This window comes from Eumetopias jubatus, unplaced genomic scaffold (assembly GCF_037043125.1).
Source record: "Eumetopias jubatus isolate StellerSeaLion01/CBP00866 unplaced genomic scaffold, mEumJub1_p1.0 scaffold_7, whole genome shotgun sequence".
Lineage (NCBI taxonomy): Eukaryota > Metazoa > Chordata > Mammalia > Carnivora > Otariidae > Eumetopias > Eumetopias jubatus.
In genome coordinates this window covers 46,133,484-46,159,260 of record NW_028274813.1, presented here as the reverse complement: position 1 = coordinate 46,159,260, position 25,777 = coordinate 46,133,484, and the positions used below count along the sequence as shown (strand labels likewise).

Below are 25,777 nucleotides of genomic sequence, written 5' to 3'. Positions count from 1 at the left end.
AATTTCTAATTAAAATTTACAAAATACCTTCTGTCTTCTACCTACCATTTACATACATTATATCTTCCTTACAAAGCTATCCTTTTTTTTTTTTTTTAATATTCACCCTCCTTTAACAGAAGAAACAAATATAAAGGGACAAGTGATTCCAAGATAACAGAACTCCACCAGATAAAAATTATTGATTCTCAGTCCTTCCTACACAAATATAAGCAGGTAGTCTCCAAAGTACACTTTGATAAACAAAGTTAAAGTATTACTGTTCTTTCTGTAACACTGCAGGTCTAAAAAATATGTGCTGCATGTTAAAAGTTTAATTTTATCTCATAGTAATATTCAGGCCAAAGAATCCTTGTGAAAAAGATAGTAAAGTTAAGGGGCTGGGAGAGCATTTTACCCCCCTTCTACACTAGTCTAAACCTTGGTGTAAGTCCACAACTCCTTATCCAACATCCCTGGGGCCAAATGTGTTTTGGAATTCAGAACTTTTCAGATTTTAGAAAAGTATTATAGCATAATCAACAATATACTGAATAATTACTCCAGCAGGGACTGGGGCAGCAACTTTTAATCAAACACCAAAAATATTTCTGTAGTGAAACATGTGAATGTTCACACTAAATGAGTCTGTGCTAAACTTAGGGGGAAAATACTCATTTTTCAGAGTTTTCAGATTTGGGAATTAGGAATAAAGGATTATAAATATTATTCACCAAGGCATAACCATGTTTTACATTAAGGAAAGCATATGTTTCTTTTTTTCCCCCCAAAATGAAACCACAAAGTTAAAAATAAGTACTTTCTCTTTGCCTTCCTCTTTTTGGAGGGAATTGCAGGATTTGTCTCTCACTTGCAATGAAAATGATCTATATTATTCTTTTTGCTTATTTTTTTTTTTAAGATCATTAATCTGCTTCAAAAGAGCCACTGGAGGATACCAAAACTCAGTTTGATTTTATTTTGATTAGCCAATTAAAAGGCTAACAATTCAACTTAGAAAAAGGAAAAGTAGGGGAATCCATAAATCTGAATAAAGGGTTCTAATGGGCCTTAGGGCTCCTGGATTTGAACAGTACCAGAACTCTGGCCCAGTTTCCCATATCTCAGATACAACTCATGGTTCATTCTTCTCTTTTCCAAAAGCAACACACACCATCATCAAGGAAAATATGTAACAACCCAAGGCCAGTACGACAAAAGCAAGTTTTTACAATCTCAATCTCTACATTTGAGCTATTTATGCAAAATGTGTATATTACAAAAATAATATATAGATTTTATATATTACTGAGATACACAAAACTGTAAGACTCAGACTCAGGAGGTAAATTTTTTCCAGAAACTGAGGGTTTGTTGTTTTTTTTTAACTGCGGTAAAACATATATAACATAAAACTTACCATTTAACCATGTTTAAAAGTACAATCCAGTGACATTAATTATATTCACAACACTGTGCAACCATCACCACTGTTTCCAAACTTTTCTATAACCTCAAACAGGAACTCTAACCATTAAACAATAACACCCCATTCTCCCCTTCTGCTAATCTCTGGTTACTCTGTGAAACATACAACAGTTGTCCTTTTGTGTCTGGCTTATTTCATTTAGCATAGTATTTTCAAGGTTTATCCATGTTGCAGCACATATCAAAACTTTGTTTATGGCTAAATAATATTCCATTGTATGTATTTATTACACTCTGTTTATCCATTCATTTGTTGATGGATATTTGGGTCATTTCTACCTTTTTTTGTGAAAAATGCCACCACAAATATGGGCATACAAGTAACTGTTTCCCTGTCTTCAATCTTTTTCGGTACATATTTAGCAGTTGAATTGTTAGGTCATATGGTAATTCTGTCTTTTGCTTTTTGAGGAACTGCCAAACTTTAGAAACTGAGGTCTAAAAACCATTTTAAAAGATTTTTTTTTTCAGGGGCGCCTGGGTGGCTCAGTCAATTGGGTGCCTGCCTTCGGCGTGGGTCATGATCCTGGGGTCCGGGGATCAAGCCCCGCATTGGGCTCTCTGCTCGGTGGGGAGCTTGCTTCTCCCTCTCCCTCTGTCTACCACCCTGCTTACTTGTGCTCTCTGTCAGATAAATAAATAAAAAATCTTAAAAAAAAAAAGATTTTTTTTTCCCTTACACCCAATTTTAAACAAAATGCATACTATAAAAAATGTTATACCATCAGCTTCACAGAAGTTGTCTGAGGAATCATCATGCTTGGTCCACTGAAGAACAGCCTTCTGCGTTTCCTCACTTCAAATAAAGAAAACAGGTACAGTTATCCCTTTTTTCTAAGTTACCATTTCACAAGAAAAAAACATAAAATACTACTGCAAAAAAAAAAAAAAATCAAACCTCAGAGATTCATCCACAGCTCCAAGTCGTTCAGCTTGTTCACATTCTTCAATGAGATTATTGGCTACCTCAGAATACTAAAAGGAAAACGAGAATAAACAGATTACAACTTACTGCATTTTAAAAACTTTTTAAAAGAATTTCGAAGTTATTTGAAGTTCTTTTATACCTAGCACCATTTCCTTGGCTTTAAAACTTAAAAAAAAAATTAAGCCCTCACATCTCCCCTAAAGCTAAAAAAAAGACATAAAAGGCTTTGTCCCTTGTTTTTGTTGGTGAACACATTTACTATATGGTCACAAAATAAAAAATACAGTTCTGATAACTCCTTACCAAGCTGTTCACTAAGAAAATCTCTGAGGTCTAAGGAGCACTAGGCAAAGCATCATGAGGTAATGTCCCACTTTTTTTTTTTCTTTTTTTTTCTTAAAGTAGTCTCCATGCCCAGTGTGGAGCCCAGCACAGGGCTCAAATTCATGACCCTGAGATCAAGGCCTGAGCTGAGATCAAGAGTCGGACACTCAACCAACTGAGCCACCCAGGGGCCCCAATGTCCCACTTTTCTAATGGCCTAATTGGAAGCATCAGTTTTCTCTTCCATAAATAACTGGTTGGACCAGAGGATGTGTGTCTAGGTCCATCTCAACTCTAAAAGCCATGATTCTAAATATGCCCTGGGGCCCACCAAGTCTTATAAAAAGTATTCCAATATCTGTAGGTGTTTAAAATATATTCTTTAACCACTTCCTTCTCAACTTCTAAGCCTTACACACAGGCACACGTGCGTGCACACACACACATTACTCTGCTAGGCATGTATGTTGCACAGCGGAAGTGAATGCAGATCATAAGATTTCACAACACTGAAAGATAACACTGGAAGCAGAAGGCACGGATTCAATCACTCAACAAATATTTATTGAGCGGGGCGCCTGGGTGGCTCAGTCATTAAGCATCTGCCTTCGGCTCAGGTCATCCCAGGGTCCTGGGATCGAGCCCCACATCGGGCTCCCCGCTCCGTAGGAAGCCTGCTTCTCCCTCTCCCACTCCCTCTGCTTGTGTTCCCTCTCTCGCTGTGTCTCTCTCTGTCAAATTAATAAAATCTTAAAAAAAAAAAAAACAAATATTTATTGAGTGCCCTTATTGTTAGGATGACCATACTGACTGCCCGGCCTATCATACTTCCAAGGATAAAAGGGAACACTACGATAACTGAAATGATACAATTTTTTGAAATATTTATTTACCGAACAACAAGTGTTTCATTACATTGGTTGACCTATAAGACAGCTCAATTCCAACACTATTTTTTTTTAAAGATTATTTATTTGACAGAGAGAGAGAGAGAGGACAAGTAAGCAGAACAGCAGGCAGGGGGAGAGGGAGAAGCAGGCTTCCCGCTGAGCGGGGAGCCCGATGCGGGGCTCGATCCCAGGACCCTGGGATCATGACCCGAGCCGAAGGCAGATGCTTAACTGACTGAGCCACCCAGGCGCCCCCAACACTATTTTCAAAACTAAAATTCTTTCTACATAATTAAGTATTAAGGGGATATGATATATTCAATCTACTCTCAAATGGTTCCAAAATTAAGAATATATATATAGAAAATAAGAATATGTATATATGTATACAGAATATGTATATAGAAATACGTATATAGAAAAATGAAGCAAAATACTAAAAATCAGTGAATCTGAAGAGTACACAAAATGTCTTTATACTAACCTTCCAACTTTTCTATAAGCTGTTAATTAGCTTAAAAAGTTAAAAATACATATCAAAAAATGAACAGAATTTGTTCAAAAAATGACATACCTATGTACATTAAAACAAAAAATTTTAAAACCTTATCATTATAACTATATGATCATTAAAACATAAGTTAAACAAAATATTCTTTGGGTTTTTTTTTTTTTACTATTCTTTGTTTCTATTTAAAAATTTGTTAAGTCACATATGCCTCAATTTTATATCACTGGCATTTTTCTGAAGAAATTTTTTCAGTTTATTATTTTTAATTTTTCATAAAACTGCCCATAATCTTCTCCAAAGTTAATTTTTATGGCCAGTCAATTTGAAATCATCTATACCTTCAATTAGCTCTTCCCTGCATTTATAATTTTTAATTGAGAAAAATATTCTCTCTACAGGTAAAGATGTGAAACTATTTTAAAATACCAAATTATTTTCAGAAGGTCTGTTCTTTTGCTTCCAAAGTATGTTTCTTCACTAAATATTTTAAGACAAAACTCATCAAATAATTTTTTTATTATTTTAAATGTTTTGCTTAATATAGATGCTACAAAATTGTAAGCCTTCTTATTTCATTTCAGATGAGAATATAAACTTATCCAAATAAAAACACGAGTTTCATCAAGAAGACTCTTCCCACAAGAGGAGATACTCCAAAACACAATTATAAAATGTCAGAATTAAACCTTACAACACCATTTGAACTTTTGCCACCTAATGTGTTTAATCCCTTCCTAGCTTTCATAGGAATAAATTTCAATGTCTTTGTTTACAAGCTTTATTATAATAACTGCAATTTGCTAAACTTTCAAAAGCTAAGAATATTTTTCTTTAAGCATTCCATTCATTGATACTTTGAATAATTTTCCACTGATTTTAAACATATAGTAATCGACATTTAGAGATCTCACTTATTAGAAATTAGTTAATACCACTGAAGGACACTTGGGTTGTTTTACAAAATAGTCTTCAAAAGCTCAAGCATTTATAAAAGATGGACAGCAAGGAAGGTACTCCTGTCCATGCCAAAGTAATATTTTCTTCAATATTAGCTTCACCTCAAAAATTTTATGGTCATTAAGTGTATATATAAATATGAAAACCTGTACATTTTGACAATTACCACTTCAATCTTAATTGGTAAAATATCACAGCATGTTTGGACACAATTATGAATTATGTGTATATCTTTTTTTTTTTAGGTGATCTCTACACCCAATGTGGGGCTTGAACTCACAACCCCGAGATCAAGAGTCACATGCTCTACTGACCAAGCGCCAGCCAGGTGCCCCTGAATTATGTGTATATCTTAACCAACTACAAATTCATTTCTGCTCCACAGATTTCTTGATTTAGTCAGAACTGTTTTTGCCAAAACTTGTCTATTATCACCACACAACAAATATTTTGTCTTCAGTTTCGAGCTTGAAATGAATTTATAATGGCATTCACAACAGGGACAAATGTTTTCCCTCAAAAGCATGAACTTCAAAAAGTTATGATGATGATCTTATCATTTAACCATGTGCAAAGTTCTGCCATTGGAGCCAACACATTAATAGCTATGACTTCATCCTTTGTGAACAAGAAAACATGGAGGGGGCACCTGGGTGGCTCAGTTGGTTAAGCGTCTGCCTTCAACTCAGGTCATGATCCTGGAGTCCTGGGATCGAGTCCCGCATCGGGCTCCCTGCTCAGCAGGGAGTCTGCTTCTCCCTCTAACACTCCTCCCTCTCATGCTCTGTCTCATTCTTTTTCTCTCAAATAAATAAAATCTTAAAAAAAAATGGAATCAAAAATGAGCAAAATTACTTCAGAATCTATGGTGGAAAAAGTGAATAGTGGTTGCCCCTGGAGGAAAAAGTAGAAATTGATTGGGACAGGGTATCATGTAACTTTCTAGGGTAATGGTAATGTTCCCTATTATAATAGAAGCATAGATTACACAGGTATATGCATTTAGCATATGCACACTTAAGATTTGTGCATCTCATTGTATGTTAACTTTATAAAAAATACATATAAGGAAATATTGGACTCTGGTTAATGATATACTTCTACTTGTGTGTGTATATATATATATATATATATAGTTGATGACACATTTAAGGCAATGCACACTGATGCTTGCAATTTACTTTGAAATACATCCAGAAAATAATATTTTTAATGGATAATTAGAAAGATGGACAGACATATATGAGATAATGTAAGTTTACAAAATGTAAATGGTAGAATCCAGGTGATGGGTATGAGTGTTCACAGGAAAATTCCTTCAACTTTGCTGTATATATGAAAATTTTCATAACATCAGAAAATTTTAATTTAGAACAGTTAGTCTAAATGAAAAATCACATATATCAGAATGATACGTAAATGCACCACTGCATCTACACATTAAGTTGTTTTTTTTAAAAAACATTTTATTTATTTATTTTTTTTGAGAGAGTGTACCCATGAGCATGGGGAGGAGGGGGGAGCACAGGAAGAGAGAATCTCAGACTCCCTGCTGAGCATGGAGCCCAACGCAGGGCTGGATCTTACCACCCTGACATCACAACCTGAGCAAAAACCAAGAGCTGAACGCTTAACCAACTGTGCCACCCAGGAGCCCCAAGTTATCATTTTTAAACAGTTTTCATAACCACTAATTTACAAAGTAGATGCTTAAACTTTGTCAGTAGATTTGTGTATTCTGGCGTTCATACAGTCAGAGATATTTCTATGGCCTTGTGGATGGTAAATCATGACCTTTCATGCAAGTTACATATCATCAACTGTCGTGAGAAATCAAAATTTAATACTTTCTCATTAAGCATGTGCTTCTTTTTTTCTTTCTTAGTTATTTCGGCCAAAAGGATTCACTGTAAAACATTTTGTAATTACTAAATAGTAAAATCACTATAAGTTGTTGATTTACGTTATACCAAAAAAATAAAACCACTATAGGAAGACTACTCTTTCTATGCAGGATTGCTTACCCTTTTTTTCCCCATATATATATTTAATAAACTGGACCTATAATTTGCCAGGTTTAACACTGACCAGTCAAATGGCATCCTGGAAGCTTAGGACAAATCACAGGTATGACACAGGCCACAGCACAATTGGCTGATAAGTCCAAGAGACCAGCCGGACAGAATGTCCAATGATGTTCTGTTTCCCCAACTTCCCAAGACTATAAGGAGTTAGCTGTCCCTAGCCATTGTATCTGCCTGCAATTAGCTTATCAACAGGTATTTTATCACCCAGTATATTTTCCTTGAAAAATCATTTATTTATATCTAGAAAAGGTCAAAAAAAGAAGCACAAGTTATTACTGGTCATCTTGGTGTTAAAGTAAGAACTCTTTAGTGTACATACATCTCAAATAGAGGAGACAACAGAGGAAGCTAGAAATACAAAGTATTTGGTCAACCAGATCCATTTTAACTTATTTTAACACAACTATTAATATTTCATTTTATAAAAATTTAAAACTCAGGACAAATGATAAATCATTCAGGATGCCAGAACAACAGGCATAAACCAGTTCTGCCTAAGGCAAACCATGGTATATGGTCTCTTGATGTACTCTTGTTACTCTCTAAGTCCTTAGGATTTTACTCCAAGAGAGATGGAGCACATGAGAGAATTTTCAACAGAGGAGAGATAAGACCTCATTTCTTAAAAAAAAAAAAAAAAAAATCACTCTCCGGCTCCTGGGTGGCTCAGTCGGTTAAGCATCTGCCTTCCGCTCAGGTCATGATCTCAGGGTCCTGAGATGGAGCCCCGCATCAGGCTCCTGGCTCAGCGGGGAGTCTGCTTCTCCCTCTGTTCCTTCTCACCGCCCGCCCCCCCGCATCAAGCTCATGCTTTCTCTCTTTCCCTTGCACTCTCTCTCTATCTCAAATAAATAAATAAAATCTTTAAAAAAAAAATCACTCTGGCTGCTGTCTTTAGCAGAGACAATAGAGAGGCAAGGGAAGAAGGAGGCATGCCATGAAGAGGCAACTACAATAATCCAGGCAAAAAGTGATGATGGCTTTAAATATGGCCGTAGCAATAAAGATTGTAAGATTCTGGGTATACTTTAAGACTCTGTAATTAGGGCGCCTGGGTGGCTCAGTTGTTAAGCATCTGCCTTCAGCTCAGGTCATGATCCCAGGGTCCTGGGACCGAGCCCCACATCGGGCTCCCTGCTCTGCAGGAAGCCTGCTTCTCCCTCTCCCACTCCCCCTGCTTGTGTTCCCTCTCTTGCTATGTCTCTCTGTCAAATAAATAAATAAAATCTTAAAAAAAAAAAAAAAAAAAACAGGGTGCCTGGGTGGCTCAGTTGGTTAAGCGACTGCCTTTGGCTCAGGTCATGATCCCGGAGTCCTGGGATAGAGTCCCGCATCGGGCTCCCGGCTCAGCGGGGAGCCTGCTTCTCGCTCTGATCCTCTCCCCTCTCATGCTGTTTCTCTCTCTCTCTCTCATAAATATATAAATAAAATCTTAAAACAAAAACAAAAACAAAAACTCTGTAATCACAAATTGAATTTGGCCTACCAAAAAAGGCCTTGAAACAATAACAACCCAGTAACAACTAGCACCCCCCAGGGCCCAGATTATAATCTCTAAATACCATTTCCCACTAAAAGAAATAGGACTCCTTAGGGGAAAAAAAAAAAAAAGACTGGAGTAAGAAAGGTACAAAACTAGCCTAGAAGCTCTTTTCATAATAGAAAGCAAAAAGTCTACTAAGACTAGTGGGATCATCTTAAAAGACCATAATTACTAACTGGAAGGGGAGCTGCTAGTAGCCAAAGACAGAACACCTCAAGCATCAAAAGGAATAATAAAAAATGACTACAATAGAGTCCAATTCAGAAAATATGTCAAAACTTTTTAAATTCTATTTATTTATTTGACAGAGAGATAGAGAGAGAGAGCACAAGTAGGCAGAGTGGCAGGCAGAGGGAGAGGGAGAAGCAGGCTCCCCGCTGAGCAGGGAGCCCGATGTGGGGCTCAATCCCAGGACCCTGGGATCATGACCTGAGCCAAAGACAGACACGTAACTGACTGAGCCACCCAGGCGCCCCAATATGTCAAAACTCTTAGTTCAAAATAACACTTAAAAATAAAAACCTTATTGGGCATCTTTGGAGGTGCTAGGGCACCAAACTCATAATTATTCTGAAAACTGGTAAACAAAGGAAAACAATTAAGCATTTATCCTGTCTATCCTGTATAAACTGTATTTCAGGGCATCCAAATAGTTGACAAGAAAAGATCTTTATAGAATAGTAACAGATAATAAGTATAGAAAGAATGATACATTTAGAGTATCAGCATTTTCAAAACCCTAATGAAAGAATGCAACTAGGTAATAATCATCAAAGCTGCTAAAACTTTCATTGAAAAACCTAGTAGGGAACTTTATATTGGATGTATAATGAACCTAATGATCGATCTTAACATCATAAGAAAAAAGAAAACAGACATTATGTGTCTTCTGATATAACAGTAAGTACACAACACTAATCAATACATATCAGAAAATGAATCTGAAAAGCTGTAATACATAACTGCCAGTTTATAGAAAATAATGTGTTGAATGACGTGACAGGGATACAATCAACTAAAACACAATGTGGAAAATTCTATAGGATAAGGACTCATTTCCTTCAATACGTAAGTTTGCAAAGAAGAAAAAATAAGAGGGAATGAACATGGGTTAAAAGAGACTGAAGAGACAGAAATACGCAAATAGTGCCAGAAAATAAGGAAGTGCTGAAGAAAGAAAAACCACAATGATGGGAGAATATCAAAGGGACATAGGACCAACTGAAACAGCTCCCAGTGGCCAAATTAGAATGATTTAACAGTAAAATGAAGTTGTACTAGATTATAATCCAGAATAGAAAATAAACATCCATAAAGACTTATCTGAGAATGGCTTTAAAATAATTGGGAAAATGGAGCACGAGGTAGACAAAACAAGATTGACCACAGACTAATAATTGCTGAAGCTGGGTGATGGGTTTTTTTCTTTTATTTATCTCTCATGCTTTCCATAATAAAAGGCTGAACAAAAGGAAAAAATAAAGAATTGGAGTCACTAAGTACAAATGACTCTCCAGGGGTTTCACTGTGAAAGGAGAGCAGGAAGTGGGGTCGTACCTGGAAGGGGGAAATGAGTTTTATGAGTTTTTTGTTAAGATACCAGTCACATTAGTAGGTATGTGTACATACCTTGTAGCTTGCAGATTTAATTCCATCAGGAACTTCATCCTGAAAAAAGAAAAAAAATGTTTTTATCAGATATTTATTCTATCTTCTGAAAAAAATTAAGTTTCTATAATTTATGAGATTTTTATTTTTTTAAAGTTTATTTTATTTATTTAAGGAATCTCTACACCTGTCGTGGTGCTCGAACTCATGACCCTAAGATCAAGAGTCACATGCTCTTCCAACTGAGCCAACCAGGCGCCCCTATGAGATTATTTTTAAACTGAGAATGAGATTATTTTTAAACTGAGAATGGTTTAAACTGAGAACAACAAATTAGCGTATAGGTTGCTGATCATATATGTTATTACTTACGTAATAGCATGGAAATGTAAAAACAGTCACTCCTTTTGATGCTCAAATTGTCCCACATTGGCAACCAGGGGACCCACAAAGTGCTGACTTGATATCTACACCTGTGTCCTAATGATAGGATCCCAATAATCTTTAGAGCACTTTTTGTTTTCTGTTATGACAAGATACTCCAGGCTCACCTTGTATATTTCTTTTTTTTTTTTTACAGATTTTATTTATTTATTTGAGAGAGAGAGAGAGAAAGAGAGCACGAGTTGGGGGGAGGGGCAGAGGGAGAAGCAGACTCCCCACTGAACAGGGAGCCCCATGCGGGGCTCGATCCCAGGATCCCAGAATCATGACCTGGGCCGAAGGCAGCTGCTTAACCGACTGAGCCATCCAAGCACCCCACCTTGTATATTTCTTGTTCCAGTCTTGGAATCAAATGCTTTTTAAGGAGCCCTAGTTCTTTTCAGAGGAAAACGGCACTGGTTTTTAGTCGTGTGTTGGCCACTTACCAACTATAGGACCTATCTGTCTATCCTCAAAGTATGCTGTGAATAGACATAATGATGTATGTACTCTGTAAATTGTAGGGCCCTATTCCAGTGCTAAGTATATTTCTGAAATAGATTATATCTGCCCAAAGGGAAGGACCCACACAGAGATAATCACTTTATTGTGTAACTTTCCAGACTTTGAACTACCTCAATGTATAATTCTTTTTCTAAGACCAAATATTTAGATGGTTTCTAATTTTTTCATATCATGCCAAATTCATAAACTAATTTTAGCAGAATTGATACCTTTACAATATTTATTACTGCTTTATGGTCATCTTTGAACATCTGTCCAATTATTTTAGTAAGTGAAAATCCTGGTGGAATTGCTAGACCAAAAGATGTGTACCTTTTTAATTTTGTTGATACATTTGCTGAACTGATCTCCCAAAGGATTTAATGACACAGAGTGCTCATTTCTTATTCACAGACTAACACTGGATGTTGTTATTCATCTGCACATTAGTCAATTAATAATGGAGGGGAAAGAATGTTGTTTTGACCCATTGTAAAGGTAAAAAATAAGTGGTCTTTCAGTTTATAGAGAGATTCCAGGTTGTGAGTTCAAGCCCCACATTGTGTGTAGAGATTACTTAAAATAAAATGTTTAGGGATGCCTGAGTTTCTGTCAGTTAAGCACCTGACTCTTGATCTCAGCTCAGGTCTTGACCTCAGGGTCATGAGTTCAAGCCCTGAAAAAAAAAATGTTAAAAAAAATTTGCTTAAAAAAAAAAAAAGATGAGAGGAACCTGGGTGGCTCAGTCAGTTAAATGTCTGCCTTTAGCTGAGGTCATGATCCCAGGATCCTGGGATCAAGCCCCACATCGGGCTCCCTGCTCAGCAGACAGTCTGCTTCTGCCTCTCCCTCTGCCCCTACTCCCTGTTAGTGTGCTCTCTCTCTCAAATAAATAAAATCTTAAAAGAAAAGAAACATTAAAAAAAAAGATGAGATTCAAATTTTCAATAATTGTAAAACCACTTGCCTGCTCTTGCATGTTTAATAAGTCATAAATAAGTTATTTGTAAACTTGAATTCCCCCAACTAATGTTTCCTATTACTAAATATAAATGCTAGAACTTAGGAAATAAAATGAAACATTTAAACTGATGATATCACTTAAATGATATTTTCATAACAGAGGTTGGTTCACAAGTTAATTCTTGAATTTTCAAAAAAGTTTTGTCTGTGAGGATGAATATAACTAAAGACCTGATTCTCGGGGCGCCTGGGTGGCTCAGTTGTTTCAGCATTTGCCTTGGCTCAGGTCATGATCCCAGGGCCTGGGATCGAACCCCGCATCGGGCTCCCTGCTCAGTGGGAAGCCTGCTTCTCCCTCTCCCTCTGCGGCTCCCTCTGCTTGTTCTCACTCTCTCTCTGTCAAATAAATAAAATCTTTAAAAAAATAAATAAATAAATAAAGATATTATCTAATGATAAACTACCCATAATATATATATCCACAAATAATATTTTTACATTTGCTTTACTTCCATATGCTGGATAGGTCTATACAGCAATATTTACACACATAAAAATAAACCACTCAAAATTATAGCACCACTTCATACCCATTAGGATGGCTATTAACCAGAAAACAGAAAAAAGCGAGTATTAGGATATAGAGAAATTGGAAGCTTGTGCATCACTGGTGGGAATGTAAAATGGTACAGCCACTATGAAGACAGCATGATGTTCCTCAAAAACTTAAACTGAGAACTACCGTATGATCCAGTAATTCTAATGAACCGAAATTAGGAATGCAAGCTGCATACTTGTTCACCCATATCCAGAGCAGCATTATGCGCAATGGCCAAAAGATGGGAATAACCCAAAAGCCAATCAATGCGAGAATGCATAAATGAAATGCAGATACACATACAATGCAATATTATTAAGGCTTAAAAAGGAAAAAAATTTAAATACATGCTACTATGGATAAACCCTGAAAACATGTTAAGTGAAACAAGCCAGACACAAAAGGACAAATTCTGTAATAATCCCCCTTATCTGAGGTACCTAGTATAATCAAATTCATAGAGAAAGAAAGTAGCATAGTGGTCACCAAGGGCGAGAGGGAGGGCAGAATAGGGAGTTACTGTTTAAAGAACGTTCAGTTTCAGTTTGCGATCAGGAAACAGTTCTGCAAATGGATAGTGGTGATGGTTGCACAACAACGTGACTGTACTTAATGCCAATAAACTGTACACTTAAAAATGGTTAAAACTGTAAATTTTAGGTTATGCATATTTTAGCACAAAATGTAAAATAGAAATATATGCTTTTAAAGGGAGAGAAAGGCTTTGTTGAAAGTAAAATTCTCTGTTTTCAGAGTAAAATGCTTCAAATTTTAATGTTCTGAGAATTCTTTTTTTTTAAAGATTTATTTATGTATTTATTTGCAGAGAGAGCGCGCACAAGCAGGGGGTGCAGCTGAGGCAGAGGGAGAAGCAGGCTTCCCGCTGAGCAGGGAGCCTGATGCGGGACTCGATCCCTGAGCCGAAGGCAGGCACCCAACTGACTGAGCCACTCAGGCATCCCTATTCTGAGAATTTTTAAGAGGTGTTTTGTCCAGTCCCTCCCCACCCAAGGAAAACAATACACCCATGAAAAAAGAAGGGATTTTGTTTACACTTTGATTAATTTCACTTCATTATACTATAAACACAACTTTGGGTAAGATGTAAGAAGAAAAACAAACATCAAGCCAAAAGAACTATTAATCTCACTAGTAAATCAAAGGGTTATATTTATCACAAAATTTAAATTCTATGATTATGAAAGCAGAATAATTCAATAATATCTTTTTTTTAAGATTTTATTTATTAACAGAGAGAGATAGACAGTGAGAGAGGGAACACAAGCAGGGGGAGTGGGAGAAGGAGAAGCAGGCTTCCCGCTGAGCAGGGAGCCCGATGCGGGGCTCGATCCCAGGACCCCGGGATCATGACCTGAGCTGAAGGCAGACACTTAATGACTGAGCCACCCAGGCGTCCGAAAGCAGAATAATTCGAAGTAGGTTTTATATTAGTAAGTTTAGGTTTTGGGTTTCTTTTTTTTTTAAGATTTTATTTATTTATTTGAGAGAGAGAGCACAAACAAGGGGAGAGAAGCAGGCTCCCCACTGAGCAGGGATCCTGATGCGGGGCTCGATCCCAGTACCCTGGAATCATGACCTGAGCCAAAGGCTAACACTTAACCATCTGAGCCACCCAGGCACCTAAGTTTAGGTTTTTAACCCGTAAATATTAAACATTATACTTAACCTAAGGATTGAAATGTTATTTTAGTTGCATTGCCCCCTTTTTAAGAATTGCAATAATTTAGGGACGCCTGGGTGGCTCAGTTGTTTAAACGTCTGCCTTCAGCTCAGCTCAGGTCATGATACTGGGATCAAGTCCCACATGGGGCTCCCTGCTCAGCGGAAAGTCTGCTTCTCCCTTTGCCTGCTGTTCCCCCTGCTTATGCGCACACGTGCTCATCATCACACACGTGTGCACATACACATATGCAAAGAGTTGGTCCCCTGCAGCCACTCTGTAACCCCACCCCAGGCCTGACCAGGGGTAGGCATCTAAGCCTCTGACAAATAAATAAATAAAATCTTAAAAAAAGAACTGCAATTATTTGAAAAACTATGTAACATGTCTTAAATGTATATGTGGTTCTTACCGACTGACAAGGCTTGACAGCACAGTCTCTTCGCCCACACTGGCTGATATCATTCCAGAAAGGACATGGCCTCTTCAGGTTTACCTACAGGATCACAGAAAAGGTTATACAAGTAAGAATCTTGAGATTATTATTGACAGGCATTGAATTACGATGATATAACCTGGTCGGGCTATTAGCTGTGGCTTTTCTTTTTCTTCCACTTCCCAGTTGCCAAGTTCCAGTGATGGTATCAGTGTGTCGCTTTGTAAGTAAAGTGGTAGACTTGCTTAGAAAGACACAGATGCTACTAAACAGACCCTGAACAGATGGTGACTAGGAGCCAGAGTAGCTCGTATCATCACCGCTCAAATGATATTCTTTTTACACAGGTAACAGGCATTTGTGAACTCAGATGAGTACTACATACTCCAATGATCAGATATTCTAAACTCTTTCTGTAGATATCTCAAATGACTAGTTAAAATAATACAGGTCAGAATAAAGTCATGCTTCTCAAAAGAATTTAATTATTTTAATTAAGTGGAGTCTACACAGTATTTTAGAAAAGTATGAATTAGCAATTTTGATAATAATATAATAGTTTCTGTTCTGACTTCAATTTAACCAACAAGTTTCTAACTCCAGAGTGCAAAACCGAGTTGTTGAAATTAAAAGTATCCAATGGATGGTTTCAGAACCACACTGTTCACTCTTGTGAACTGAATTTTAAATTATGGCCACAATTTGAAGCTCAGCAATTCCTAAGAAAATGTAGTTATCCATTTATTTTCTTTAAAGATTTTATTTTACTTATTTGAGAGAGAGAATGAGAGAGAAAGCACAAGAGGGGGTAGGGTCAGAGGGAGAAGCAGACTCCCCGCTGAGCAAGGAGCCCGATGCGGGACTCGATCCTGGGACTCCAGGATCGTGACCTGAGCCTAAGGCAGTTGCTTAACCAACTGAGCCACCCAGGCACCCCTGTAGTTATCCATTTAAACTTTAATTATTCTTGTACGAAAAAATTAAAAATAAAAATACCTTGTAATATCTAAAGTAGTCGCTTTCAAGAAGTTTTTGTAGTCTCGGGAAAAGCCTGTAGTTATTAAATCTATCGATGGTTTCAACATCACAGGTACAATCATCCAAGTAACCACTAACCTGTTATAAAGAAAATGAAATAATACATCAAAATACTTTAGGTACAACAGGGCTCTTTTTCCTTATGAAGTTATGACTCAACCAACTCTTCTCATCCCTCCTCCTCCTAATTTTCAGAAATGGGGTACGACAGTAATCTAGTAATGCTATTGCTCTTACCATATACCTAGAGGAATGCAGTGCTGCTCTTTATAGGGTGTACTGAGCTCGTCATCACACACGTGTGCACATACACATATGCAAAGAGTTGGTACCTGTAGCCACTCTGTAACCCCACCCCGGGCCTGACCAGGGGTAGGCATCTAACCCAAACCAGGCCATGGTCCCTGCTCCAGGAATCTGGAATTTAGAGTAAGAAGAAATGCCTCTCCCTGCAGTTAGACCACTAAACAAGGAAACTCGGACCATACGTCATCATGTGAGCCGAGGAGCACGTGAGCCAGTTGGCAAGATTTTAAAAGATACACAGGGACGCAGAGATAAGAGATAGAGAACATATGCTACATGGGTTCTCTGGGGGTTTCCGGCGCCTACTCCTCCCCGTCTTTCTTGAAGCCCAGTTGCATTCCCATTCTTGGCTTTCCTGAGACTCCTATTCCTAAGATTCAATTGTCTCTGTTTTTCCTTTTAGTTTCCAGCAGTATGTATAGTCTGGAGACAAGCTTAGTGAATGTATAAAAACAAGTGATACTGTATTTATAAGAGAAACAATAATTCATTATAAGGATCCAACAACTCTCAAATATTAGGCCATGATAATTTGTCTAGGTTAGAAACAGTGCTTAGAAATCACTTATATTAGCAGCACAGAGATAGCAAATTGATCACAAAGCCAATTCTGATCTTCAAATGCTTAAAACTAACAGTCTTAACTGTAATTACAATCAGACAATGTTATCAGAAGTGACACTAAAAGTCTTAGATGTTTATTTCGGGCCAGGCATATAACTCACAGAATTAATTATACAATGCAACATTGTAACTAACAAATACATCATGATTTAAGAACAGTAACTAGATTTCTTTTTTTTAAATACAGGGCATGCTGCAGAAAAGAGATCCTTATCATACTTTGGTCTGAATATATGCATTATAAACTACTTTGAATTATATTTTAGGGAGACTTACTATAAAAAAATTTTTTTTAATCTACTGGTAAGTAAGCAAATAATACTTTATTGAAATACTGAATGTAGGTGTTTTCCCTTTGGAATACATAAAATCCTGCACTACCTTTCAATTTTAAAACATCACAAAACAGTAATGCAAATTTTTCACCTAAGAGTGAATACGTTCGGATGACAGATAACACTACGGATGATGACAGCAGTATCTAAGAGCTAAGATTTTATACCAATTTACCTAGTCTTATTTGTTTTGGACTAATTCGGGAACTAGAAATCTCCTACATATTTTGTTACTGCAATAACTACCTTCATTTCATATACAAATTTGTCCTTGTTTCCTGCTAAAAATTCTGAGTATATAATAATCTTTGGTTCCTAATTTGGGGTGGTAACAAAACAAAAGTGTTTCTAACCTAGATTATTTGATTTTTCACACTTCTTTCTTTCAAGCATTAAAAACAGAACTTCTAAGGACATAAAAGAGCTACTGTTTTCCCCCTTGGATACAATTATTATACAAAGAAATAACAGGCACAAAGATTGCAAAGGCCAAAGGGACACATGCCAAATAGAGACATTAGGTCACAAAAAGAAAGAAGCACACACAAAAAACAAGAGAAATGGTTTGAAGCTTATTTTTCCCCTTAAGTAATTCTTTTTTTTTTAATGTGTTCACCTTTTTTTAAAGATTTTATTTATTTATTTGAGAGAGAGAGAAAGAATACAGACGGAGAGGGAAAAGCAGACTACCTGCTGAGCAGAGAGCCCAATGCGGGACTCATGACCTGAGCCGAAGGCAGACGCTTGACCGACCGAGCCACCCAGGTGCCCCTTAAGTAATTGGTTTTTAAGTTAAAAATCTATCTTTGAAATTCAAGTTCAAGCATCATCTCCTTTGGAAAGCTACCCCTGGAGTACCACTCAACCCCTGCTTGCTTAACTGTCTCTTCTATGTGCTCCCATGACACTCCACATACTCCTTACAAATTACCTCACTATATTGGGTTTATTTATTTCACTTCCTCCCTCTAGAGTTTAAAATCCTTGAGAGCAAAATCATGTTTGCTCATTTTGTATTCCTAGTCCTTCGCACTGTACTTCTAGAAAGCACAAAGTAGATGCTCAATATTTATTTGTAGAGTGGATGTATGAATGAATGTTTCAATGAATGCTGTCCACTCTCATTCTCATTCACTGGAGACCAGCCCCAAAGTCTAATTATGACTATGTACTACCATGTCACCTATGGTGGTGCTCAGTGCTCCAGACCACAAAAACCCAAGGGGCAGAAATACAGTACTCAGAAGAAGGAAAGCAAGCAGCAAAGGTAAACAACCCACTGCATGCAACATTTTACCAAGCTGTACCTTAACCACAAAGGAAGCTAGAAGAAGCACCAAACCACGTCTGGGTGGCTCAGTCGTTGAGCGTCTACCTTCGGCTCAGGTCATGATCCCAGGGTCCTGGGACCGAGCCCCACATCGGGCTCCCTGCTCCGCAGGAAGCCTGCTTCTCCCTCTCCCACTCCCCCTGCTTGTGTTCCCTCTCTTGTTGTGTCTCTGTCTGTCAAATAAATAAATAAAATTAAAAAAAAAAAATAGAAGGCCCAAACCATAAAGGAATGCAAGATGCATTCAGAGCAGAAATGGCTTATAGCCTGGAGACCTCAAAGAGATAAGACAAGACAATGGTAGATTTAAAAATCCTCTGACCTTTGTCTTAGAAATTGAGTAGGAGTATTTCCAACTACTACAAATGGTAGCAGGGCAGCTAAGGAGGCAGAGCAAGGGTGAGGAGTTTCAATAGATGGAGAGGGCCCAGCAAAGGACAGACAGGAAGATACTCAGAAATCCAAGCCACGTGACCGTTCAGATAAGCCTGCCAAAAGGCAAAACCCAATCCCTGGAAAGAAGTCTGGCAGGTATGATTCCAGGCCCAGTTCTAGAAATTACAGAACCAGGCATGTTACCAGAATACAGTCTCTGGGAAAGACAAAGGAAGAAATCCAGTGAACAGACCCAGAGCAGCATCTTGGAAACAAAACAACGTCCTAGTACCTAAACTAACACCAAAAGATGGGTGCTGATCTGGAACAAGGATGACCTGACACTAATGCAGCTTCAGGATGTGCTAATAAGGCTGCTGAAATAATGGCCACGCTATCTCTAAACTGCAACCGAATTCTGAGCCTACCATAGGGATCTGAATGTTTTCTTTAATGCCCCCCCACCCCACTCCCTGCCACACACATACACGAAGTGACTGATGCATGCTAACATTTGAAGCTTGCTGCTCTAGACTTCAGGCGGCAATCAGCCTTGGGTAGGGGGCCGAATTAACAGGTGGCAAGTAGAAGGCCCTTGCTGAGGGATGGCAGATATAAGGACCCAGGTAGGCCAGACATAACATCACCCGGTTTAAAGTCCTAGTCTCTAAAGAGCTGAAAAGTCTTTGAGGGCCTTCTGCTGCAGCCTCCCAAGCACACAGTAATGCCCTCCTACACACTCTTGAGGAAGCAGTGTGCGACAATGGTGAGCACGTAGGCCCTGGACTCAGGCCTTCTTGGGGTTGAATCCCATCTCTGCTGCTTATTAGTTATTGACCTTACCCAAGTTTTTTTTAACCTCTCCAAGCCTCAGTTTCCTATCTCAACACAAAATGGCAATACGAATAGTTCCCATCTCTAAGAGTTGATATCAAAATGAAATGACAGACTAAATAGCCAGTAAATGTTAGTCAGTATTACTACCCTACCGCTACTTAAATTAATGCTTCTAGTGAAAGGGATCTTACTATTCCCCAAAGCAACCACAACATTTTTTTTTTGAGAGAGAGAGAGTATGTGTGTGTGCACTAATACTCGAGTCCGGGGTGGGGAGTTGGGGGGAGGAACAGAGGGAGAGAGAATCTTAAGCAGGCTCTACGCCTGGTGCAGAGCCTGATGTGGGGCTTGATCCCATGGCCCTGAAATCATGACCTGAGCCAAAATCAAGAGTCAGAAGCTTAACCAACTGAGCCACCGAGGCACGCCTACATTTCTTTTTTTAATAAGAAAAAAAAAAGGCCCAGTTTGCAGATAAAATATTCCAAAAATTTTACATCTGTAGCCCCAATGGAACATAGAACTGGACAGCCAACAGTTAGCTGCGGAGGTAGTCTCAAATAGTTTCTCCACAGACTGACTGGTTCGGACCAAATACTAAAATATAAAAGGCAAGAGAAAAGAAAATAACATGGGTCTGCTTGTTGACTATTTTCTTTGTTCACTATTTAATTTACAATGAAAGACAAAACAAAACAAAACAAAAAAACACTTTCTAAATAGTTTCCTTATGTGCCAACAACTTCTAGTCCTACCATAGACTATCATTTTTTCCCAAGCACTGTGAGAATATATTCTTCATACTTCTTTGAAATATGAAATACCTTTTAAAAGTGCTCAAAGTGTTCTTTTTTTTTTTTTTTTGCAAAGACCTTTAGTTGTATTTAATTTTATAGTGGTTTGTGGCCATCAAAAAGAACATGAAAACTATTCATTGACAGAGTTGACTGAGACACCTCTGTTAATGAAAGCATGGAAACACCAAAAATTCTATACTGGGTAGTTGGCACCATTCTAAGGACATGGAAAGCTACAAGCTATTTCTGCCTTAAAGCCTTAGTCTTTAGAACTTTAAATTGTTGTTGTGACCCAAAGTGTAGCAACCAATATAAAACGTGCTTTGTTCCACATTCTTTGTTCAAAAAGGCGGGGAATGTAATAAGTACTCAGAGTCAACGGACATCTCTCCAGTATAACCTGTTTCAAAGATTCCTCTGACTAAATTTTAATCCAGGCTTATTTCCACCTACCACGCAACATATTATGGAGTGTCTCTTCCATGGCCCCAGCCACTCTGACTAACAAATAAAAAGTATTTTTTATATTGACCTAAACCTGGGCGCCTGGATGGCTCTGTTGGTTAAACGCCTGACTCTTGATTTCAGCTCAGGTCATGATCTCAGGGTCTTGGGATCCAGCCTCACACTGGGTTCCCGAGGCTCCGCACTCCGCGGGGTGTTGCTTGATATTCTCTCTCTCCCTCTTCCCCCTCTGCCCCTCCCCTCATTCTCATTCGAGCTCTCTCTCTCTATGTCAACAGCATATGCAGTAATTGACTAACTTTAAAGATTCATTTGGAGCCATCAACCCATCTGAAAGATCAATTCCAGAAAAACATGCAAATGGCTCGCTAAGCAGAAAAACTGAAAGAATGTACTCCTGCTAGCACAGTGCTCACATCCTGTATTGTAACTTCCCTATACTTGCTGAGTACCAATTATGTACCAGGCTCAGTACTCTGGAGTATCAAGAAATGGGACTAAGTTTTTAAATTTTTAGCTTAGTTCTTGATCTCTGAAAACTTATTCATAATAGGCCTCAATAAATGCTTACTGAATTTAATCTGAGTATTTGTAGAGCTTTGTACATTTTACTTCAATAACTTTCCTAAGGCCAAATAACCACATGCTGCTTTGGCTCCACTTAGAGTTGGTATTCTATAAAGTGAATCCCTACTACCAGGCACCCATGCAAGAGTGTGATGAGGGGTGATGTGGTAATTCAAGGCAGACGCGGTAAGAGAGATTGGCAACAGGAAGGGAGAAAAAGACTATTAACAAAGCAGACCCGACAGAACTTTGCTGCTAATCGGGTACTGCAAAGAGAATGAGAGATTTTAACTTTTATTTCTAAACTTTAGGTCGAAAGTTAGTCTTTAATTTAGTGTCTAGCATTATTTAATAACTTTTTTTAAAGATTTTATTTTTTAAGTAATCGCTATACCCCACATAGGGTTGGAACTTACAACACCGAGATCAAGAGTGGCATGCTCTACTGCGAGGCATCCCGACTAACGTGTTTTTTTAAAATGCTTAGGATCAAAACTAATGATGTAATGTATGGTGATTAAGATAACATAATAAAATTTAAAAATTAAATAAAATAAAATGCATAGGATCGGGGCATCTGGGTGGCTCAGTTGGTTAAGCATCTGCCTTCTGCTCAGGTCATGATCCTGGGATCCTGGGGCCCTGGGGTGGAGCCCCACATTGCAGGGAGCCTGCTTCTCCCTCTCCCCCTGCTTGTGCTCTCTCACTCTGTCCAAAAAATAAACAAAATCTTTAAAAAAAAAATGCTTAGGATCTCTGCCTCTCCCCAAGCTCCAAAGAACTTTATTCACTAAATTGTAAGTTCTTAAGGGCAAGGATCACACCAGAGTTATTACTATATTCCAAATACTCAGGTCAATGTACACAGTATTTATAAATGTTTATTGAATGAATAAATTCTACCATTAGTCTCCTCTAATCTTTTCTTCCACCATTTTTTTTATTTCTGTGTGTCTCTCTCATTTCTGTATACATCTATGTCTATATGCTTGTCTCCAATTTTCTCTTCATGTCTATTCATCACTTGTCCCTTCTCCTCCTTACCCCCATCTCTTCCATTACTGACCATAACAGAACTAAAATGTATTTGTTTCAATCTATTAAATTGAAATTGATGGTCTCTGTTCTTAAATTGATTAAATAGACCATTTTAAATTTTCTTTTTTTTTTTAAGATTTCATTTATTTATTTATTTGACAGAGAGAGAGAGAGAGAGAGCGAGCAGGTGAGCACAGGCAGGGCGAGCGGCAGAGGGAGAGGGAGAAGCAGGCCCCCTGCCGAGCAGGGAGCTCTATGTGGGGCCCGATCCCAGGACCCTGGGATCACGACCCGAAGGCAGTCGCCTAACTGACTAAGCCACCCAGGCACACCATTTTAAATTTTTCTTAAAACTGTTTTTTACCATGTGGACCTCAATTTATTATTATTTTAAAGATTTTATTTATTTATTTGACAGAGAGAGACACAGCGAGAGAGGGAACACAAGCAGGGGGAGTGGGAGAGGGAGAAGCAGACTCCCCGCTGAGCAGAGAGCCCAATGCGGGGCTCTATCCCAAGACCCTGGGATCATGACCTGAGCCGAAGGCAGACGCTTAACAACTGAGCCACCCAGGCACCCCTCAATTTATTATTTTTAAAGTTGATTCTGAAAAGAAAAAGAGCCACTCTTGTTCTAAAAGGAAAAGAAAGGGGTCTAACAGATGTTTGTGTTGGGGGACTATTCAAATCTTGAAAATATTATAAGGGTGGGGGAGCTTAAATACTAATCAGAAGAAAAAAATATTAAAAAATTAAAAACTCCCCAATTTTAATCAGATATCTAAAAAGGTTATGGGGGGGTAGTGAAAGTTGAAAAGCTCAACCTGTACTATTTTTACCTAAAAATCTAAAGTGTAGTTGAAAATGTTATATTGGACATCTTCTTTCAACACCAACTTATTTTAAAATCTCTTCGACTTTACTTATTTGTAAATGTTTACACTTTGTGTTATGTTGTATTTGTAATCTGTAGAAAAATGATCCTTCTTCCTTTGAAGTACTTGATTGTGTGCAGTTTGTCGAACCCTGAAAGTAAAGGAGCTTTTCAATCTTAGTTGTAAAGCAGCAAATTTCCTTTCAACTTCTCCTACTCAGATAACATCTCAACTCCTAAATCACTAAGCAAATCAACAAAATGCAAGAATATAAAGCAGTGAAAGAGACAGTTCTTCCCCCATGATATTGATTTATTTTTTCCTCCCATAATATTTAAAGCTGTTTTTTAGTCTGTGAAATAGTGGCATTGCCCCTACACATATAAAATGTTATTTCTGATAATAGTACAATCCACTTAAAAGGAAAAATTTGGATGCCTACCCTCAATTTCGTATAAAATGTAATTTTTATCAACAGAAGCCAACCAAAACGTGACTTTTAAGAGTAATGATATTAAAATACAGAATACTGTAGATCCAAAAACCTCTAAATTTCTTTGACTTTTTTCAAGGAACCCACATCGTTTACTAAAAAGGGAAAATGATCATAATTTTGTAATTAAACTTGTGCACTGAGGAGTAAGGCTCATCCTCCCACAATGGGCGTGACGTTAAGAAAATCTCATCACACTTACGAAAAAGAAAAGGACGCACGGGGCGAGGAGCCACAGGGCAAGCCGCGGCCCAAAGACACAAGGCAGTTGGGCTTAGACACAGAAAAGCCACACGAAGCCCTTCTCCTGCCTGACAACGAGATCTGAGAGTACCGCCCCCCCCCCCCCAACAAAAGCACATCCTGCCCAGGAAGGAGAGCAAAGGCACCCAGCATAGGCACAACGTACACAGTTCCAGGTCAGGTTAGAAGTCAGGAAGACCCAGGTTCTGCTAAAATAACAAATACTGAGTGTTCGCGCACAGCGTGCACGCCCTTCCCGGGCAGGGAAAACCAACAAAGATGCATAAACCAACTCGGTAAGAACATAACAGCGTGCACCCACACCTCTCACCCCACACCGGATCCGAAGCGCGGCTGCGCTGGGACTCCCGTCCACACCAAGCCAGGCGAGCTGCAGAGGACTCAGCCCGCCAAGAGAGCAGAAGCTCTAGGGGCTCGTCCAGGAGGGTGGAGACGCAGAGACACTCCCAGTCCCTCACCTGCAGGGGCGAGCGGGACCGAGCGCAGGGGGGAGGCGGGAAGCACCGGGAGCAGTGCGTACAACCCTCACCTGGCAGAAGCACCTCTGCGCCGCCGTCTCAGGGGGCTGCTGCCCACCATGACCCGAGCCGAGCAGCCACACGGCCCCCACGAGGCCGATCAGGAAGCCCCAGCGGCGGCCCATAGCCGCTCTGGCCGCTCGTCACCCAGTGCCTCGCGGTCCCAGCACTCGGGCGCAGGCCGCGCGTCCGCAGATGAAGCCCGCGCGGGCCGGCCCCCGGCGGCGCCCCACCTCCGGGCCGCCTCCCAGGCCCGCCCTCGGCTCTTCCGCCTCTCAGCGCCCGCCACCTCCCGGCGGAGCCTGCGGACGTGCCTAGGCGCCCGCAGCGGGCCGCCCAGGGCCTCAGGTCGGCTTCCTTCCCCGCGCGTGAGGCTGACGCACGAACCAGCTTCCCGGTTCGGCCCCGCCCGGCGCGCCACGCCCGTCCTCGGCCCCCTACGCCCGGCGCCTGGTCCCTGGCTCGGGTGCTGCCGCCCCAACCCCCGCGCGGGAGTCGGGGGTCCTTCCCGCTGCGAGAGCGAAACCGGAGGGGTCTCGGTCTCCCCGCAGGGCCCCACCCCACCCCACCCCGCGCACTCCCGGCCAATCCTTCGGTATCTCAAAGCGAGGAAGGCAAACCGTACGAATTACGCGTCCACAGTGTCCCTAGCAGTCTTAAAGCTGAAAACGACATGAGTGATCATCTAGACCAGGGCTGCATAAGTAATTTCGAGTTTCTAGTAGTTACGTCGAGAGAGCAAAAAGAAACAGGGGAAGTTAATTTTAATATATTTTATTTAACCCAATACATGCGAAACATTTCGAAATATACTCAATATTAAATTATTCATAAAATATTTTACATGTTGTTTTTAATTCTAATCTGGTGTGCATTTTATGCAAACTAGCCACATTTCATAGTCAAATGTAGCGAATGGCTACAATTGTATCAGTCAGCGCAGGTGGAAACTACCCTCTCATTTCATCTCCCCAGAGCGGGGAGATGACGTGACG

General features: G+C 39.2%; 1 protein-coding gene across 1 annotated transcript in view; it reads right to left on the bottom strand.

Moving 5' to 3' along the window:
- ERO1A (endoplasmic reticulum oxidoreductase 1 alpha) overlaps nucleotides 1–25,000 on the bottom strand; it is a 55,861-nt gene extending 30,861 nt beyond the window's left edge. Inside the window, exons 1-6 of the mRNA XM_028109603.2 lie at nucleotides 24,794–25,000; nucleotides 15,917–16,036; nucleotides 14,897–14,980; nucleotides 10,337–10,375; nucleotides 2,366–2,442; nucleotides 2,190–2,263 (exon numbers count right to left, since the gene is read on the bottom strand). Of these exons, the coding sequence (XP_027965404.1) occupies nucleotides 2,190–2,263; nucleotides 2,366–2,442; nucleotides 10,337–10,375; nucleotides 14,897–14,980; nucleotides 15,917–16,036; nucleotides 24,794–24,907 (508 nt within the window). The 5' untranslated portion in view covers nucleotides 24,908–25,000. The remainder of the gene's footprint in view (nucleotides 1–2,189; nucleotides 2,264–2,365; nucleotides 2,443–10,336; nucleotides 10,376–14,896; nucleotides 14,981–15,916; nucleotides 16,037–24,793) is intronic.
- Between the last annotated feature and the right edge of the window lie 777 nt (nucleotides 25,001–25,777).